This window comes from Chiloscyllium plagiosum, unplaced genomic scaffold (genome assembly GCF_037043375.1).
Source record: "Chiloscyllium plagiosum isolate Xiang-an unplaced genomic scaffold, Cpla_swu_hap1 HiC_scaffold_18, whole genome shotgun sequence".
Taxonomy (NCBI): Eukaryota; Metazoa; Chordata; class Chondrichthyes; order Orectolobiformes; family Hemiscylliidae; genus Chiloscyllium; species Chiloscyllium plagiosum.
In genome coordinates, this window is record NW_028270156.1 from 78,929,272 (window position 1) to 78,949,838 (window position 20,567).

The window sequence follows — 20,567 nt, forward strand, 5'->3', positions numbered from 1 at the left end:
AGCTGAGACCATATAAGATTCTGCTCAGACTGCATTTGGAATATTGTGAGCAGTTTTGGGCCCTGTATCTAAGGAAGGACGTGCTACACTTGGAGGGGATCCAGAGGAGGCGAACAAAAATGATCCCAAGGATGAAGAGCTTCTCATATAAGGATTGGTTGAGGACGTTGGGTCTGTACTCCATGGAGTTTAGAAATGGGGAGAGGGTTGGAACTTACAGGATACTGAGAGGCCTGGATAGAGTGGACGTGAACAAGATATTTACACTGGTAGGAGAGACCAGGACCTGATGGCACAGCCTTGGAGTCAAGGGACAATCCTTTTGAACTGAGATGAAGAGGAATTTCTTCAGGTGGTTAATTTGTGGAACTCAATGCCATATAGAGGCCAAGTCACTGAGTGTATTTAAGGGGATCAGGGTTACAGGGAAAAGGCAGGAGAATGGGGTTGAAAAACATATCAGCCACAATCATATGGTGGAGCAGATCTGACAGGCCAGATTGTCTAATCCTGCTCCTAAAGATCTCATGGTATTCTGTGGCATTGATGTTGTGACTGTGATTCCCATCCATTGAGATGGGTTCTAAATGACAAACACCGAATATAAACCGCATTCAGGAACTCAATCTTTATGTCGTCACTCACCTGCTCTGCAAGTCTCATTAGATGTGCTGGGGGCCCATCTGACTCTGAGCTGTCAGATCCACTGGTACTGGTCAAAAATAAAGTAAGAGAAGTCATGAGAAGCTGCTTACCAGAGAACAACAAGTGACCAATATATCCCTTCATTCAGTTACTCACACACAAATGGTCCCTTCTCAACTAACCACACAGTCCCTTCCTTATTTTATTTTTTGTGTGATGTGGGAATCTTGCATGAGTCAGCATTTATTGCCATTCCTAGTTACCCTTGAGGTGGTGCTGGTAAGCTGCCTTCTTGAGTCCCTGCGGTCTATGTGCTATAGGTCGACCCATGAGCAGAGAGATTGAATTTGTCGCTCCACCGCGATCAACCTCAATAAAGACTGCTTTTCATATTTCCGGCAGGTCCTTCCTTTCTGAACAACATCCCAAGCTGGAACTCTGCTCAGACTGTTTAAAATCTTTATTTGGGATCTTATTTTGCCTTGGTCTGAGTCCACTCCCAGTGAAGGCCCTGTTGCCTATTCCACACAGGGGCTGATGCTCTCTGTCTCTCACAAAGTCCACTCACTCACTCGGATTGGAAATGGCCCCCTCCCTCTTTCACTTGGACTCCAGAAAATGGCAGAGTAAGTCGGGTGGGTTTATTAAACAGTCAACAGAAAAATGAACATTCTCTTTACAAATGGTCCAGTTACACCAATCACAGGCTTTAAGTATCTTTCAGATAACAAACAAGAATGGAAAACCAGGCCAGTTATATGGCGAGCATTTTCCTGCATACGATCACATTATGTTGAGTTTTATTTGGCAGGAGTTTCACTGTGAAGCTGAATTCTACAACTTACGAAACTCACTTCATTAATCACCATTAATTAATTATATCCCCTTTCAAACTCAATCAGACATGGAAGCTTTAGAAATGTGAAGTGATCCCTGACACAATAGGTTTACCGTATCCTGGGATATTCAACGTGCAGAGTGCAAGATTTTTATTATTGTCAAGTTGATTATACTTAAGTCAATATGAGAGAAGTCACGATTGTAAGAATATCAGACCTGTATACTTCCCAGTACGATCCCCTCACCCCCAGGCCAAAATAACCAACCAGAGGACAGTCTTAGCACAGAATGGTCAGGAATGGCTGAAAATTTGATGGTGTGTACTGCACAGCTCAGTGGAGTTTAAAAGAGGAAGTGGTGTCTTGATTAAACCATATAATCTCGTGAGGGTCCTTGACAGCGTGGCTGTGGAGAGAATGTGGCCTCTTATGGGAGAATCATGAAGTAGGGGTTACTGTTTAAAAAATGAGGGCTCACCCAGTTTAAGCAGAGATGAGGCTTTCTTTTTCTCTCTGGGGCTTGAGAATGTTTTGGAACTCTCTTCCTGAAAAGGTGTTGGAGGCAGAGACCTTGAACATTTTTAAGGCAGGGTTGGGTAGATTCTTGACTTCTGAAGGGTCAGTGGACCTGAAACGTCAACTCAGCTTTCTCTCCACAGATGATGCCAGACTGGCTGAGTTCTCCCAGCTCCCCCTGGTATTTTTTTTTCCCTGCTGATATGAAAGTCACTTGGGGGCAGTTCTCAAGATTCAGTTTGTACAATGCTAGTTCAAATGTAGTGGCACATGTGCGTGTACGTACGTACGTATACACACACGCACACACACACACAGTCTATTCGTATTCACTCCTGGGAGAAAGTGAGGACTGCAGATGCTGGAGATCAGAGCTGAAAATGTGTTGCTGGAAAAGCGCAGCAGGTCAGGCAGCATCCAGGGAACAGGAGAATCGACGTTTCGGGCATAAGCCCTTCTTCAGGAATGAGAAAAGTGTGTCCAGCAGGCTAAGATAAAAGGTAGGGAGGAGGGACTTGGGAGAGGGGCTTTGGAAATGCGATAGGTGGAGGGAGGTCAAGGTGAGGGTGATAGGCCGGAGTGGGGTGGGGGCGGAGAGGTCAAGAAGAAGATTGCAGGTTAGGAAGGTGGTGCTGAGTTTGAGGGATTTGACTGAGACAAGGTGGGGGGAGGGGAAATGAGGAAACTGGAGAAATCTGAGTTCATCCCTTGTGGTTGGAGGGTTCCCAGGCAGAAGATGAGGCGCTCTTCCTCCAACCGTCGTGTTGCTATGGTCTGGTGATGGAGGAGTCCAAGGACCTCCATGTCCTTGGTGGAGTGGGAGGGGGAGTTAAAGTGTTGGGCTACGGGGTGGTTGGGTTGGCTTTTGCCCGAAACGTCGATTTCGCTGCTCCCTGAATGCTGCCTGAACTGCTGTGCTCTTCCAGCACCACTATTCCAGAATCTGGTTTCCAGCATCTGCAGTCATTGTTTTTACCACCAAGACACATTGGCTTGCCAACAACTCCAATGTATGAAAATGTACATATCTCACTCTTTGGAACCACAAATAGTTAACAATGCATGTATCATTTTGATGGTCCATCTCAGCACTTGGTGCTATTTAGTTTGGGTGCTCATACCTGGACTCGAAGTCGGATATAGACATATCGCACAGGGACACATTGGGATCGTATTCCCGGCCTGACTTCTCCCAGCGTAGATGGAGCTCCCTTTGCAGCACTGTCCGTACCTCTTCCAAACACTGCTCAAACTGAATAGGGAGAGGACGAATATCCGGCAATATGTAAATACAATCACACGTGTGTGTGTGTGTGTACCTCTCTGCATCTGTCTTTATTTCTGTGTTTGTGTGTAAATCTGCGATTGTGTATGTTTGTCCATTTATGTGCCCGTAGCCCACATCTAGTCCTTAAGAAGGGTTAAAACCCTAAACATTGCCTTTTCCACCTCCTGATGCTGCCTGGTTTCCTGTTTGTCTCCTTTGGATTCCAGCATCTGCAGATTTTCTTGTCTCTTTTTCAAACGCGTGTTGGCCACAGGTCCCATTTTGAAGTGTAGACTGTGTGTTGTATGTTGAATGTGAGTGCAGACAGCTCTATGGGTTCAGTAAAAGTTCCACAGACTGTCCTTTGTGCCACACCCAGAGGGGTGTGATTGAGATTACTGCTGTCCACAGTAAAGTAGCTATTTGGGATATTGAGTGGGGGCAATGCCGAGCAAGGTTCTGCTAACCTTTGAGCTGTCAGGGTCACAGAAGTCCAACAGGGTGTCACAGAAATGATAGCCCAGTGACTTGAGGTCTTCAATGCTGAAGTGAGTCCCTCTTCGTGGCCCTGATGAAACACACACAACTCTCAGTTTTCAATGAAGTGACACAGCACAGAATAGTCCAGCCCGCTCACACACTGTCACACTCACACACACACACACCTCTACACACACTCCTCTACATACCTACACCCCTATACACACACACACACACGCATGCACACACACCTCTACACACCTACACCCCTACACACACACACCTCTACACACCTACACCCCTACACACACACACACACCTCTACACACCTACATCCCTACACACACACACTTCTACACACCTACACCTCGACACACGCACGCACACACACACCTCTACACAGCTACACCCCTACACACACGCACCTCTACACCTCTATACACACACACCTCTACACACCTACACCCCTACACACACATCTCTACACCCCTACACCCATACACACACACACCTCTACACACCTACACCTCGACACACACACACCTCTACACGTCTACACCCCTACACACACACATCTCTACACCCCTACACCCATACACACACACACCTCTACACGTCTACACCCCTACACACACACACCTCTACACGTCTACACCCCTACACACACACATCTCTACACCCCTACACCCATACACACACACACCTCTACACACCTACACCTCGACACACACACACCTCTACACACCTACACCTCGACACACACACACCTACACGTCTACACCCCTACACACACACACCTCTACACACACATGCACACACCTCTACATATCTACACCCCTACACACACGCACCTCTACACGCCTATACACACACACCTCTACATATCTACACCCCTACACACACACACCTCTACACACCTAAACCCCTACACAAACAACACACATCTACACACACCTCCACCCCTACACACACGCACACACCTACACCCCTACACACACCTCTACACATCTACACCCCTACACACACGCACCTCTACACCCCTATACACACACACCTCTACACTCGCACGCACACACACCTCTACACACCTACACCCCTATACACGCACACCTCTACACACCTACACCCCTACACACACACACACCTCTACACACCTACACCTCGACACACGCACGCACACACACCTCTACACAGCTACACCCCCACACACATGCACCTCTACACCTCTATACACACACACCTCTACACACCTACACCCCTACACACACATCTCTACACCCCTACACCCCTACACACACACACCTCTACACACCTACACCCCTACACACACATCTCTACACCCCTACACACACACCTCTACACACCTACACCTCTATACACACACACCTCTACACACCTACACCCCTACACACACATCTCTACACCCCTACACCCCTACACACACACCTCTACACATCTACACCCCTACACACACGCACCTCTACACGCCTATACACACACACCTCTACATATCTACACCCCTACACACACACATCTCTACACACCTAAACCCCTACACAAACAACACACATCTACACACACCTCCACCCCTATACACACGCACACACCTACACCCCTACACACACCTCTACACATCTACACCCCTACACACACGCACCTCTACACCCCTATACACACACACGTCTACACACGCACGCACACACACCTCTACACACCTACACCCCTATACACACACACCTTCACCCCTATACACACACACTTCTACACACCTACACACACACATACCCCTCTACACGCGCACACTACTACACACAGACATACAACATACACCACTACACACACCCCTACACACACAGAGACATGTACATCACTACAGACACACATACCCCTCTACACCCAGACATCTCTCCACGCACACACCCCTATACAAACACGTGCATTACTACACACACATACACACACACACAGACACAAAGACCAACACATGCACCTTGACACAGTAAGACTCCTATATACACAGACACCCCTGCCCCCCCCCCCTCACACAGACACATACGGAGACACACACACACTCCCAGGCTAACTCTCCCCACCTCTCATTCACACAGACAGACACACACACCCCCATCCCCACCCACACACAGAAACACCCTCACACCTAAACAGACTATAGACACCCAACACACACACTTCACACACAAACACATACCCAACCCCACACAGACACAATCAGATACACAACCACCCTCCCACACACAGACAAATACAGATACATACACATAATCCCATATAGACAAATGGACATCCCCATTAATCCAGCACCTTTAACAGAGAAGAGTCGCTGTTCTCCTTGTCTGAACCAGTCACCTTCCCATTCCTGCCCTGTGACTCACTGCGCTGAGTCTGCTGTGAGAGACCACTCTCTCTGGCAGCTCTCTGAGATAGAACAGTCTGTGTGCATTGTATGTAACCGAGCAGAGGTGCCAACCACACCTTCATGCCATCTGCACAAACACCCACTTCCCACCTTGCCCGACCTCAGCTCCAGGTCAGATTTAAAAAAACCTTTTATTATCTTGAGATGTGACTGGCTAATCACACTGTATCTACTGGAAGCTCATCCAAACTGCTGCTTAACTCACAGTGAAAACCTCTGGTTGACTCCCACTTTGAGGGAAGCCACATTTTGAGATTAAAGTCACATTGTTCTTTCCCAAGGTCTCTCACTCTTTCCCATTTCGGACAATTTCCCATTTCGGCAGTGAAACCGGATTCAGGTCAAGAGGCCAGGAGGAGTCCCAAGCGGATAAAGTGCAGCAAAGACAGGGTCAATTCATCATGGACAATGTGTTTGCTGTCTGAGCATCTGAAGGACGTTCAGGATCTGGACAATGGCACCAGCATGCTGGCCAGTGTGAGGAGGAGAATGAGGGCAAGTCTGATGTGGCCATTATTGAGGATTTAGATTGCATTCACTACACTGTGGAAACAGGCCCTTCGGCCCAACAAGTCCACACCGAACCCCCGAAGAGCAACCCACCCAGACCCATTCCCCAACGATCACCCCTGACAAATGCACCTAACACTACGGGCAATTTAGCATGGCCAATTCACCTAACCTGCACATCTTTGGACTGTGGGAGGAAACCGGAGCACCCGGAGGAAACCCACACAGACACGGGGAGAATGTGCAAACTCCACACAGACAGTCACCCAAGACTGGGATCGAACATGGGTCCCTGGTGCTGTGAGGCAGCAGTGCTAACCACTGAGCCATTGAGGATTTAGTGTTTCAGGTAATGTGGTAACCTTTGTAAACAGTATTGAAAAGCCCACGTGACTCATTTCCAGCCTGTTATCAAGACAAGGAGCATGTTGACAGGATTTGGGAGAGAGAGGAGGAAGATCCAGCCATTATGTCCACATCGGAAGCAACAACACAGGAAGCAATACGTGAGGGCTCCTTTCTCGACAGCGCCAGGACCATGGAGCTAAACAACACCTCATAATCTGAAGGGTAGTAAGCTCTCAATGCTTATCTGAGCCATGCCTGAACTGGCAAAGGGATCAGATGATTAGGAATGTCAGCACATGGTTGAAAGGTGATTGGAAAGGGGGGAGTCTGTTTCCTGAGGCATTGAGCCCAGTCCTGGGACAAAGGGAACTGTTCATTGGGATAAGGCTCTATGTCAATCATATGCTGTTACTGGAGTCTGTAATTAAGAAGAGATTGACAGAACAGGTCCACTGTTCTCAGCTGGTCAGAGAGAGTTAGCACGGGTTTATAAAAGGGAGGTCAGACCTAGCCCACCTGATACAGAGGTTCTGAAGAGAAGACTGAAACAGTGAACTGTGCTGGAATATCTCTGGATGTTATTCAAATGAATGTGCAGAAGGCACTTAATGAAGTTCCCCATGAGAGACTGTGGTGAAGGAATTAAAGGCAAATTGTCAACCTGCTTGGGAAATGGGTGAGTGAAGGGAGGCAGAGAGTGGGGAAAATGGGCAGGACGGTGGAGTGTGCCCAGTGACAGCCCAGCAGGGTTTGTGCTGAGGGGCAATTATAAACAACTCTGATGATTTTTCATAGAAGTGTGATACAAAAGCACATTCTGATTGACTGATGGTGCCAAGGTGAGTAGCTCTGTAAGCAGTGTGGAGAGAAACATCAAATCATATAGATATTGATGGATTGTGGATGAATTAACCTGAGATAAATGGATTGCAATGTGGCCAGGGAAGCATAATATGCGTGAAAGGGTTAGTAATGGATACTGCATTCAGCTTTGCCCCATAAAACAATGAAATTGGAAAGGAGAAAGTGAGGACTGCAGATACTGGAGATCAGAGCTGAAAATGTGTTGCTAGAAAAGCACAGCAGGTCAGACAGCATCCAAGGAGCAGGAGAATCGACGTTTCGGGTATGAGCCCTTCTTCAGGAATGAGGAGAGTGTGCCAAGCAGGCTAAGATAAAAGGTAGGGAGGAGGGACTTGGGGGAGGGGCGTTGGAAATGCAATAGGTGGAAGGAGGTTAAGGTGAGGGTGATAGGCCAGAGAGGGGGTGGGGGCGGAGAGGTCGGGAAGAAGATTGCAGGTTAGGAAGGTGGTGCTGCGTTCAAGGGTTGGGACTGAGACAAGGTGGGGGGAGGGGAAATGAGGAAACTGGAGAAATCTGAGTTCATCCCTTGTGATTGGAGGGTTCCCAGGCAGAAGATGATGCGCTCTTCCTCCAACCGTCGTGTTGCCATGGTCTGGCGATGGAGGAGTCCAAGGACCTACATGTCCTTGGTGGAGTGGGAGGGGGAGTTAAAGTGTCGAGCCACGGGGTGGTTGGGTTGGTTGGTCCGGGTGTCCCAGAGGTGTTCTCTGAAACGTTCCGCAAGTAGGCGGCCTGTCTCCCCAATGTAGAGGAGGCCACAGCGGGTGCAGCGGATGCAGTAAATGATGTGTGTGGAGGTGCAGATGAATTTGTGGCGGAAAGTCTACATTGATGTTGGTGTGCTGGTAGCCATGATTGAATGGCGGAGCAGACTCAAAGGGCTGAATGGCCTAATTTCTGCTCCTATGTCTTATGGTCTTATCCCTGGTTCCTGATAATAATTGTGTCTATGTGACTTGTAACAAGGTCCAACATACAATAAACTACATCTTATTGTTCAGGCAAGTGTCTCTTCTTGTCACTTAAGATCCACCCTGAACCCACCGTTAATTAAACATGTCCTTAGAACCAGCGCTGAAAGGAGGATTGGTGATAACACACAATGCCAACCATTAGCCGGTACTGAGTGGTTCCAGAGTATGTATAACTGACCCATGTGAGGTTAGGGTGAGCAATGAGAACACTCTACTCACCCAGGGTGGATCCCGCAAAGGTTGTTTCCATTGTGTAACTGTGAGTTATTCCCATCCTCCACATCACAATCCGACCTGTGCCCTCCTTTCCCCTTTGAACTTTGAACTTGCAACTCTGATAAGAAAACTGACATGAACAGGGGCAGTCAGTGACCTGTTCGTTCACTTATACTTCAAGCACTACTGACATTTCAATGGTTTACCAGCAAATTGATAACCATCCCAGCTCCATCCCCAGAAAGGTCACTAACCCACTTGAGACAAGCTCAAACTAGGGCACTGCACCATCAGCTCAGTAGAGGAATGACAGACCCTGGTGTGGGGGAAGGGGCTCAGTCTGTTTAGGGAAACCACCCTTTGAAGCTCAAATGGAAGTTGTTTCCCCAGGGACAGACGACATGCAGTGAAGGCGGCCAGGATTACAACACCGTCCACCCCAACCCTGACAAACACCTTGTACACTCCCACCTAGAAATTCTTTGACAGGGAAGCAGTGGGCTAGTGGTATTATCACTGGACGGCTAATCCAGAGATCCAGGTTCGGGGGACCTGGATTCAAATCCTGCTACAGCAGATGGCGGAATTTGAATTCAATAAAAATCTGGAATTAGAGTTTTGTCTGATGATGACCATGATATGTCAAAATATATCTGGTTCATTCATGTTGTTCAAGGAAGGAAACCTTACCTGGTCTGTCGTCTCTGTGGCCCCAGACTGACAACAATGTGGTTGACTCTTAACTGCCCTAATTAGTGATGGTAATAAATGCCATTGCTTAGCCATTGTCACACACAAGCCATGATGAAAACAAAAATGTCTTCCTGAGAACAGGAGGAACTGCCAGACCATTTACGAACACAACCCAGCACCTCCACCCCACAGCCAGCATTACCTCAAATACCCGCCCACCCACCCAACAGACACTCAAGCACATCCAATTCACAAACCCCACCCATGGCCATGACACCCACACACTCATCCCAATATCTGCCCTCACCCAACCCTAGACCTACCCCCCCCCCACCTCAGCTCCACCCTCACCCACACAATGAATTGAATTACAAAACTGGAGAAGAAAGTCATTCAGCCCATTCTATCTGCACTGATCTTCCGAAGTGCCAATTCTTTAAATTCCTCTCTTCTCAAACTAGCCCTGCACATCCTTTGTTCAGATAACTCAAATTCCCTTGAAAACCCTCATTGACACTACCCCCCCACACACTCAGACAGTACATTCCAGACCCTAACCCCTTGAGTGAACCTGCCTCCCCCCACTCTCTCAGACAGTACATTCCGGACCCTAACCTCTAGAGTGAACCTGCCTCCCACAACACTCTTAGACAGTACATTCCAGACCCTAACCCCTCGAGTGAACCTGCCTCCCCCCACATTCTCAGACAGTACATTCCGGACCCTAACCTCTAGAGTGAACCTGCCTCCCCCCACACTCTTAGACGTACATTCCGGACCCTAACCCCTCGAGTGAACCTGCCTCCCCCCACACTCTTAGACAGTACATTCCAGACCCTAACCCCTCGAGTGAACCTGCCTCCCCCCACACTCTTAGACAGTACATTCCAGACTCTAACCCCTCGAGTGAACCTGCCTCCCCCCACACTCTCAGACAGTACATTCCAGACCCTAATCCCTTGAGTGAACCTGCCTCCCCCCACACTCTCAGATAGTACATTCCAGACCCTAACCCCTCGAGTGAACCTGCCTCCCCCCCACACTCTAGACAGTACATTCTTGACCCAATTCCCTTTCAGTGTGAAAACATTTTTCCTACCTCATATTTGTTAACTTTACAACTCTCTTTAAAACTGTTCTCTCTTGCTCTTTTACGAGCAGGAACAGTTTATCCTGCTGAACTATATCCAGACGTCTTATGATTTTCTTTTGAAAAGCTACTCCAGACTTCCTTTTCGCTTTCCGCACTCCAACGTGAAGTCACAACCTCTCCATTCTACCCTCATAATTGAAGTTTCTCATTTCTGGAACTATTCTTGCCAGTTGGTTCTGGATTCTCTCCAATGTATTCACATCTTCCCAAAATGTGATTTGGAATGCCCTGCCTGGCAGAGTGGTGGTCGATTCCAGAGGAGGCTTCAAATGTGAGCTGCACATAGTCTTGCAAGTAACAAATTTAGAGGGTTGCAGAGATCGGAGAACCGAGACCACCTGCACAGGGAAGTTGGTACGCACACGATGGTGGTCTCCTTCAAAGAACAAAGAATAAAGAAAATTTACAGCCCAGGAAGAGGCCCTTCGGCCCTCCAAGCCTGAGCCGATCCAAATGTACTGTCTAAACCTGTCGGTCAATTGCTAAGCATTTGTATCCCTCTGCTCCCCACCTACTCATGCATCTATCCAGACGCATCTTAAGTGAATCTACCGTGCCTGCCTCTACCACCTCTGTTAATTTTATGATTCTATCATTCTATCCACACCAGTGAGAATTTCCTCCTCTTTCACATCTGTAAAGTGTGAAATCTTTAACAGTGGGTTGAAATGCTTGTCTTGAGAGTTAATAATCTGTTCCTGAATCACAAATGTAAACAAATTCCCATGAATCACCAGGAATTCTCTCAGGCTGCTTTTAAAAAAAAGCACTATGAGGACAGAAATACTTACAGGGTTAGAGTTTGGATAAGTGGGCGTGCGGCACGGTGGCACAGTGGTTAGCACTGCTGCCTCACAGCACCAGAGACCCGGGTTCAATTCCCGACTCAGGCGACTGACTGTGTGGAGTTTGCACGTTCTCCCCGTGTCTGTGTGGGTTTCCTCCGGGTGCTCCGGTTTCCTCCCACAGTCACAAAGATGTGCGGGTCAGGTGAATTGGCCATACTAAATTGCCCGTAGTGTTAGGTTAAAGGGGTAAATGTAGGGGTATGGGTGGGTTGTGCTTCGGTGGGTGGGTGTGGACCTGTTGGGCCGAAGGGCCTCTTTCCACACTGTAAGTAATCTAATCTAATCTAAAAAAGTGAAATCTAATTTCATATGTGATAGGATTGCATTAGGCATGAGAGACATACCAGCCCAGAGTAAAGGAACTTGCTCTGCAGAAAGCTATAAACATGTGAAGAAGCTCTGAGCTTGTTGATCATCAGCTAGAGGCAAGTGAGGACTGCAGATGCTGGAGATCAGAGTCGAGAGTGTGGTGCCGGAAAAACACAGCAGGTCAGGCAGCATCCGAAGAGCAGGAGAATCAACGTTTCAGGCATAAGCCCCTCATCAGGAATGAGGCTTTTGGGCCAGGGGTGCTGAGAGATAAATGGGAGGAGGATGGGGCTGGGGGGAAGGTAGCTGGGAATGCAATAGGTACATGAAGATGGTTGGGGGGGGGAAGGTGACAAGTTGGAGAGGAGGGTGAAGCAGATAGATGGGAAAGAAGTTGGACAGGTCAAGAGGGTGTTGTCATGTTGGAAGGTTGGGGCTGGGATGAGGTGGGGGGGTAGGGGAAATGGGGAAACTGGTGAAATCCACATTGATCCCGTGTGTTCGCAGGGTCCCAAAGCAGAAGATGAGGTGTTCTTCCTCCAGGTGTCGGGTGGTTAGGATTTGGTGATGGAGGAGGCCCAGACCTGCATGTCCTTGACGGACTGGGAGGGGGGAGTTGAAGTGTTGAGCCCCAGGGCAGTGGGGTTGGTTGGTTCGGGTGTCCCAGAGATGTTCTCTGAAACAATCTGCAAGTTGCAGTCCTGTCTCCCCGACGTAGAGGAGACCACATCGGGTGCAATGGATACAATAGATGACATTGGTGGAATTTCTGTCAAATGTGGAAAGATCCTTTGGAGCCTTGGATGGAGGTGAGGGAGGGGGGAGGTGTGGGCGCAGGCTTTGCACTCCTTGTGGTGGCAGGGGAGGGTGCTGGGAGTGGCTGGCTGGGGAAGTGGATCTGACAAGGGAGTCGTGGAGGGAATGGTCTCTCCGGAGCACTGATAGGTGTGGGGAGGGAAATATATCCCTAGTGGTGGGGTCTGTTTGTAGGTGGCAGAAATAGCAGAGGATGATGCGATGTATCTGAAGATTGGTGGGGTGGAAGGTGAGGATGGGCATTCTATCCTTGCGTTGGGAGGGGTGGGGTTCAAGGGCGATGGTGCGGGAAGTGGAGGAGATATGCTGGAGGGCATCGTCGACCACGTGGGAGGGGAAATTGCTGTCTTTTAAGAAGGAGGCCATCTGGGATAATCTATGGGAGAATTGGCCCTCCTAAAAGTGGAGACGGAGGAATTGGGAATAAGGAATGGCGTTTTTACAGGAGACAGGGTGGGAGGAGATGTAGTCCAGGTATCTGTGGGAGTCGGTGGGTTTGTAGAAGGTGTCCGCCATTTGTCGGTTGCCGGAGATGGAGATGGAGAGGTCCAGGAAGGGGAGGGAGGTGCCTGAGACGGTCCAGGTGAACTTGAGGTCGGGGTGGAAGGTGTAGTGAAGTTGATGAACTGTTCAACCTCCTTGTGGGAGCAGGAGGTAGTGTCGATACAGTCATTGATGTAGCGGAGGAAAAGGTGGGGGATGGCGCCAGTGTTGCTCGAGGGTAGTAATGGGAGAACAGACAAGACTTTGTAACATGCTGAGGGACTCGCCTGGCCAAAGGAGAACAATACATTGGGAGAAAAGGGAAGGTGTATTTTTGCAGAAAACCCAGTAGAAAGCCCAAGACCAGACAGCAGGTTGTAAATATTGTAAAACAATTGGTACTGATGGGGATCACAACATTATACTCCCAGGGTGCAGCCATTCAATGACATCCTTGATCCTGGACACACAGAGGCAATGATTAATGCCAACTCAAAACTGCTCTCAAAATGATTGAATTGCCAATCAGTACGGCTCTTCCAGTCTTTCTTATGCCTCTGTGGTGTTTTGAAATCTGGCTGCATTCCCTTAATGAACCTTCGCTGTTAACAGGATTCAGAATTCAAAGCTGGCTACAGGGTCAAATACACTTGGGGGGATTCTTGCACTAATTATTCCCTGCCTCCTTGAGCTGTAGGGTGACCACATAGAATCCCTACAATGTGGAAATCGGCCCTTCGGCCCAGCAAGTCCACACTGACACTCGGAAGAGTGACCCACACAGACCCATTCCCCTACCCTACTACTCTACATTTACCTCAGAATAATGCACCTAACCTGCACATTGCTGAACACTTTGGGCAATTCAGCATGGCCAGTTCACCTAACCGGCACATCTTTGGACTGTGGGAGGAAACTGGAGGAAACCCACGCAGACACGGGGAGAATGTGCAAACTCCACACAGACAGTCACCCGAGGCTGGAATCGAACTCGGGTTCCTGGCGCTGTGAGGCAGCAGTGTTAACCACTGAGCCACCGTGCCACTCAGAAATATGCTCTCTGTAAGGCTCACAATCTCACAAATTAAGGAGGAGAGCTCTGAGGAAAGGACTCAAAACATTAACTCTACTTTCTCTTCATAGATACTGCCAGGCTTCTGAGTTTTCCCAGCAATTTGTGTTTTTGTTTCTGATTTCCGGCGATACTATTTCTTTGGGTGTGTTTTTTCCTCACAAATTAGGAGGTTTTTTAAAAAATTAATTCATGAGGCGTGTGCATCATTGGCTGGGCCAGCATCTATTGTCCAGATGTATTACGCTAAATTAGTTAAGAGTCAACCACATTGCTGTGGGTCTGGAGTCACATAGAGGCCAGACTGGGTATTCCTACCCATAAAGTGTGTTTTTAATGACAAGCAACAGTGTCTGCTGTTGGACTAGCTCTTAAGTTCCAGATCTTTATTGACGGATTAATTTCATGACCTGCCATTGTGGGATTCAAACCCATGGCCACAAACTAATGTTCTGGATGGCTAGCGCATTCTAGCGACTCATGGTGTTCGCACAAAGCCATCCAGTTCCCAGCGGCTGCTCAAACATAGAAATCCAGAGCTCAGTTTGACACCATTTCAAGCAGACTTGCTGTCTTATCCTGGGAGGCATCTTAGAATTCTCACGTGGAACAGGTTTACACACTGTCATGCAACCAAAACACCAAAAACCTAAACGCACTGACACCCAAAACCCTGCCCCCATTCCCTCCCACCCCTACCTCCTAATTCCCAACCCCACCACACACTCCACTTATACAGACATGGTGCATGGTTCATCACACAATCCCCACACCACCGCCCCAAACCCCCACCCCAGCCACACGCTCCAGTACCTTATCCGCTGCATTTTTACTCATCATGAGGGGGAAGATCCTCTCCTGGAATCGCAGTGATGCAGTCTCGTTGTTGTTGCAGCCATACATGAATGCGTTGTTCTTCCTGCTGTGTCCATGGAAGTCACAGTAAATGACCACGTCCCGCTCCTCCAGTAACCTGGGGGGGATGGGGGGGGGAGCCTCACTGTTTACCTTCACCCCATTTAATATTTAATCCTTCCTCATTCAATATCCCCCTCTTCAATATTTACCACATTTACACCCTCACCAGCTGCCCATTCTCATTCTACACATTCACACTCTCCTCATTCAATATAGATTAGATCAGATTCCCTACAGTGTGGAACAGGCCCTTCGGCCCAACCAGTCCACACCGACCCTCCGAAGAGTAACCCACCCAGACCCATTTCCCTCTGACTAATGCACCTAACACTATGGGCAATTTAGCACAGCCAATTCACCTAACCTGCACATCTTTGTATTGTGGGAGGAGACCGTAGCACCCAGAGGAAACCCACGCAGACACGGGGAGAATGTGCAAACTCCACACAGACAGTCGCCTGAGGCCGGAATTGAACCCAGGTCCCTGGCACTCCCTATTCACACCCTCTCCCCATTCACCGATTTCCTGTTCACCCTTGCCCAGTTTACCCTGTTTGTTTACGTATCCACCACATTCACCCGCTGTCAATTCACATGCTTCCTGTTTACCCCCTCCACAATCACCGTCTGGCTCTTCAAATCATCGTCATTCACCGTCAGCTTTGTAGTTTCACCATTTCCACATTCACACCCTCCCCATTCACCACCCTCGATCTCCCTGGTATCTAGGTTACCCCGACACTCATTTCCGCACCATGTTACTGGAGTCTCAGTTACCGGAGATTCGGTCACTCACCGCTGCACCATATTCCTGGTGTGCCAGACACAGGGGAACGCCTCCCGAAGCATGGTGCGGTAGTTCCGGTTCAGGTCACGACCTGTCAGCGAGCAGCGGTAGTTGCCTGTTATCACCCCGTCTGGGTTGAGCATGGGAACCACTTTAAAGATGAACATGTCGCGTAGGAGACAGGCATCGTCCGAGTTGCCCAGGAGGTGATCCAGGAAGCCAGCCATCACCCAGGAGCTGTTGGTCTCCCCTGGGTGAACTCTGGCCGTCACCACCACTGCCTTCTTGGCAGGGCTGGTCTCGTGGCTCCTGGCCGGTGAGGTAATGGTCAGTACGGGCACGATATTGCCTGCCAGGCTGTGGCATAAGACCCGTACCTTGCAGTACTGGGACTGGACTGGGTCACTGGCGATGGCTGCCAGGTAGCGTTGTAGGTGGCTGTAGGTGTACGGGTACGAGTGGGCAAAATAGCACGTGTCATTTCTATGGGGGAACTTTAAACTCCAGGTCAGTGAGTACAGGCTCCTGCCCTCATGGCTCAGGCCATTCTTGTAGTAGCGGATCTGCTGGCCCACTCGGTACCAGCCCACCTGCCTCTGCGTAGCCTCCTGCTCCGAGTACAGGAGAGGCTTCAGGCCCTGGCTGTACAGGCTGCTGGCCTTCATCAAGTTGACAATAGTGAAGCGATAGGTGACTCCTGCCTTGGTATTCCTCACTCTGAAATAATACCACTGGGTGTGTTTATCTGTGTACAGGTCCGTGCGGAGAGTCAGCTCATAATCGTACGTCCCTCTGCAACACAGGAACCGCCCCGTTAGCAAAGTGAACCTCACTACCAATGCCCAGTCTACCCCTACACCAACCCCACCCCACCCTACCCTCTGCCTGGAACAGGCTGCCTCCCTGCACCAGCCATCCTGATCCCTCCCCAGAGCAAACACCCAGACAAGCTAACACAGCCCGGGGCTATACGGTCAACGCAAACACCAAGTAGAAGGTAGGTCCATAGTCCAGCTGGTGGGTGTGGGACAGGGAAGGGGGCTTCAACCTCACAAGAGGGTGAAAAGGAGTGGACAGGTCAGGATGTGGCACAGAGCAGCAGAGAGCTATCCTCACAGTCCACACAAGAATCGTACTCACACTCTGACGGCTTTCTGCAGGTTTCCGCTCTCAAATCTCGACTCGAAGATCAGCGCCTCGCTGTCGGCACCAGCTGTAGCGAGATGGAGCAGACCTCGGTGACCCCCAATACGGGAGCGGGTGAAGTACGAACCTTTCCTGGCTGTCAGAGCACACAGCATCAAGCAGGAAATACCACCACAGAACAGATAAAGGCAGGGCAATAACACGGAGATGGGCCGCTCAATCCCAATATCCTCGGGGAAGAAGGCCATTCAATCCCAACACCAAAGGGAAAGATGGACCGACCAATCCCAACATCCACAGGGAAGAGAGACACTCAATCTCACCTTCTACAAAGAGAGGGACCTCTCAATCCTAATATCCCCAGGGAAGAGGGACCTCTCAATTCCAACATCCACAGGGAAGAGGGGCACTCAATCGCAACATCCATTGGGAAGAGGGGCACCCAATCCCAACATCCATTGGGAAGAGGGGCACCCAATCTCAACATCGATTGGGAAGAGGGGCACTCAATCCCAACATCCACAGTTCACACCACAACTTCAGTCAGCATATCGGTAATTGCCAGGAGAGGCAGGCAGCCACTGCAGAAATCTCCTGTGGTCATTCCCCTCTCTAACAGATATACCATTTTGGACACTGTTTGGGGGGATGGGGGTGGGGGAGGTGGGGGTGGAGGTGGATGGCAATGGTGGAATAGCTAGGTTGTGGCACTGGAACTGGCTCTGCTGTAGACCAGGCTCAAGCTAAGTCCAAACAAGCATTAGTAGAGTCATAGAGATGAACAGCATGGAAACAGACCCTTCAGTCCAACTCGGCCATGCATTTACATAGCCTAAATTAATCTAGTCCCATTTCCCAGCACTTGGCTCATATCTCTCTAAACCCTTCCTATTCATGTACCCATTCAGATGCCTTTTAAATGCTGTAATTGAACCAACCTCCACCACTCCCTCTGGCAGCCCATTCTATAAAAACATCACCCTCTGCGTGAAAAGAATTGCCCCTTAGGTCCCTTTTATATCTACCCCCTCTCACCGTAAACCTATATCCTCTAGTTCTGGACTCCCCCACCCCAGGGAAAAGGTCTTATCTTTATCCTATTCATGCCCCTTATGATTTTATAAACTTCTCAGCCTCCGATGCTCCAGGGAAAACAGCCCCAGCCTGTTCAGCCTCTCCCTCTAGCTCAAGTCCTCCAAACCTGGCAACATCCTTGTAAATCTTTTCTGAATCCTTTCAAGTTTCACAACATCCTTCTCAAAGGAAGGAGACCAGAATTGCACACAATATTCCAAAAGTGGCCTAAACCAATGTACAGCTGCAAGGTGACCTCCCAACTCATATACTCAACACAGGAAAGCATACCAAACACCTTCTTCACTATCCTATCTACCTGCTACTCCACTTTCAAGGAGATATGAACCTTCAAGGTCTCTTTGTTCAGCAACACGCCCCAGAACCTTACCATTAAGTGTGTTAGTCCTGCCCTGATTTGCCTTTCCAAAATGCAGCACCTCACATTTATCTAAACTCCATCTGCCACTCCTCGGCCCACTGGCCCATCTAATCAAGATCCTGTTTTACTCTTTGCTGTCCACACCTCCAATTTTGGTGTCATCTGCGATGACTATACCCACTATGTTCACGTCTAAATCATTTATAGAAATGACAAAATTAGTGGACCCAGCACCGATCCTTAGGGCACTCCACTGATCACAGGCCTCCAGTCTGAAAAGCAACCCACCACCACCACCCTCTGTCTTCTGCCTTTGAGCCAGTTCTGTATCCAAATGGCTAGTTCTCCCTGTATTCCATGAGATCCAACCTTGTTAACCAGTCTCCCATGGGGAACCTTGTCGAACACCTTACTGAAATCCATATAGATCACGTCTACTTCACTGCCCACATTAATCCTCTTTGCTACTTCTTCAAAAAATTTAATCAAGTTCGTGAGACATGATTTCCCACGCACAAAGCCATGTTGAATATCTCTAATCAGTCCTTGCCTTTCCAAATACATGTACGTCCTGTCCCTCAGGATTCCCTCCAACAATTTGTCCACCACCAATGTCAGGCTCACCAGTCTTTAGTTCCCTGGCTTTTCCGTACCCTCTTTCTTAAACAGTGGTACCACGTTAGCCAACCTCCAGTCATCCAGCCCCTCACCTGTGACTATCGATGATACAAATATCTCAGCAAGAGGCCCAGCAATCACTTCCCTAGCTTCCCACAGAGTTCTCGGGTACACCTGATCAGGTCCTGGGAATTTATCCACTCTTATGTGTTGTACGACATCCAGCATCTCCTCCTTTAAATGTCACCAGCTATTTTTCCACATTCTATATCTTCCACATCCTTCTCCACAGTAAACACTGATGCAAAATACTTGTTTAGTATCTCCCCATCTCCTGTGGCTCCACACATTGGCTGCTTTGCAACCTTTGAGGGGCCCTATCCTCTCCCTTTTTGTCCTTAATATGTTTATAAAAACCCTTTGGATTCATCTTAACCTTATTTACCAAAGCTATCTCATGTCCCCTTTTTGCCCTCCTGATTTCCCTCTTAAGTGTACTCCTACTGCTGCTATACTCTTCCAAGGGATCACTCAACCTCTGCTGTCTATAACTGGGCTTTTGCCCAAAACGTGAATTTTCCTGCTCCTCGGATGCTGCCTGACGTGCTGTGCTTTTCCAGCACCACACTCTTGGCTCTAATCTCCAGCATCTGCAGTACTCACTTATACCTGACATATGCTTCCTTCTTGTTGTTGACCGAAACCTAAATTTATCTAGTCATCTCGCATTCCCTACACCTCCCAGCCTTTCCATTCACCCTAACAGGAAAATTCTGTCTCTGGACTCCCATTATCTCATTTCTGAAGGCTTCCCATTTTCCAGCTGTTCCTTTACCTGCGAACATCTGCCCCCAGTCGACTTTTGAAAATTCTAGTCTAATACCATCAAAATTAGCCTTCCTCCAATTTAGAACTTTAACATTTAGATCCGGCCTATCCTTTTCCATCACTGGTAGGCAAACTCGCTAGTCAGGAGCACAGCCAGGCGTTTCTGTGGTCGCTATGGAGGCGCCAGAATGGTGTGTTGCCTCCCTAGTGCCGGGGTCGAGGATGTCTTTGAGCGGTTGCATGAAATTCTTCAGAGGCTGGCAGAGGTCATTGTACACATTGGTACCAATGGCCCATTTGGAAAAGGCCTGAGGTCCTCAAGAGTGATTAGAGGGAGTTCGGCA

At 48.9% G+C, this 20,567-nt stretch overlaps 1 protein-coding gene across 3 annotated transcripts in view; it reads right to left on the reverse strand.

Moving 5' to 3' along the window:
- Window positions 1-20,567, reverse strand: part of LOC122558131 (cytosolic carboxypeptidase 2) — a 91,719-nt gene that overhangs the window by 34,809 nt on the left and 36,343 nt on the right. For 2 of the 3 annotated variants that reach the window (XM_087996827.1, XM_087996825.1), the window contains exons 6-12: window positions 17,316-17,457; window positions 16,185-16,967; window positions 15,284-15,443; window positions 9,100-9,226; window positions 3,735-3,835; window positions 3,122-3,252; window positions 646-712 (exon numbers count right to left, since the gene is read on the reverse strand). In XM_087996827.1, coding sequence (XP_087852953.1) covers window positions 646-712; window positions 3,122-3,252; window positions 3,735-3,835; window positions 9,100-9,226; window positions 15,284-15,443; window positions 16,185-16,967; window positions 17,316-17,457 — 1,511 coding nt within the window. The remainder of the gene's footprint in view (window positions 1-645; window positions 713-3,121; window positions 3,253-3,734; window positions 3,836-9,099; window positions 9,227-15,283; window positions 15,444-16,184; window positions 16,968-17,315; window positions 17,458-20,567) is intronic. The other variant, XM_087996826.1, reaches the window with a different exon arrangement.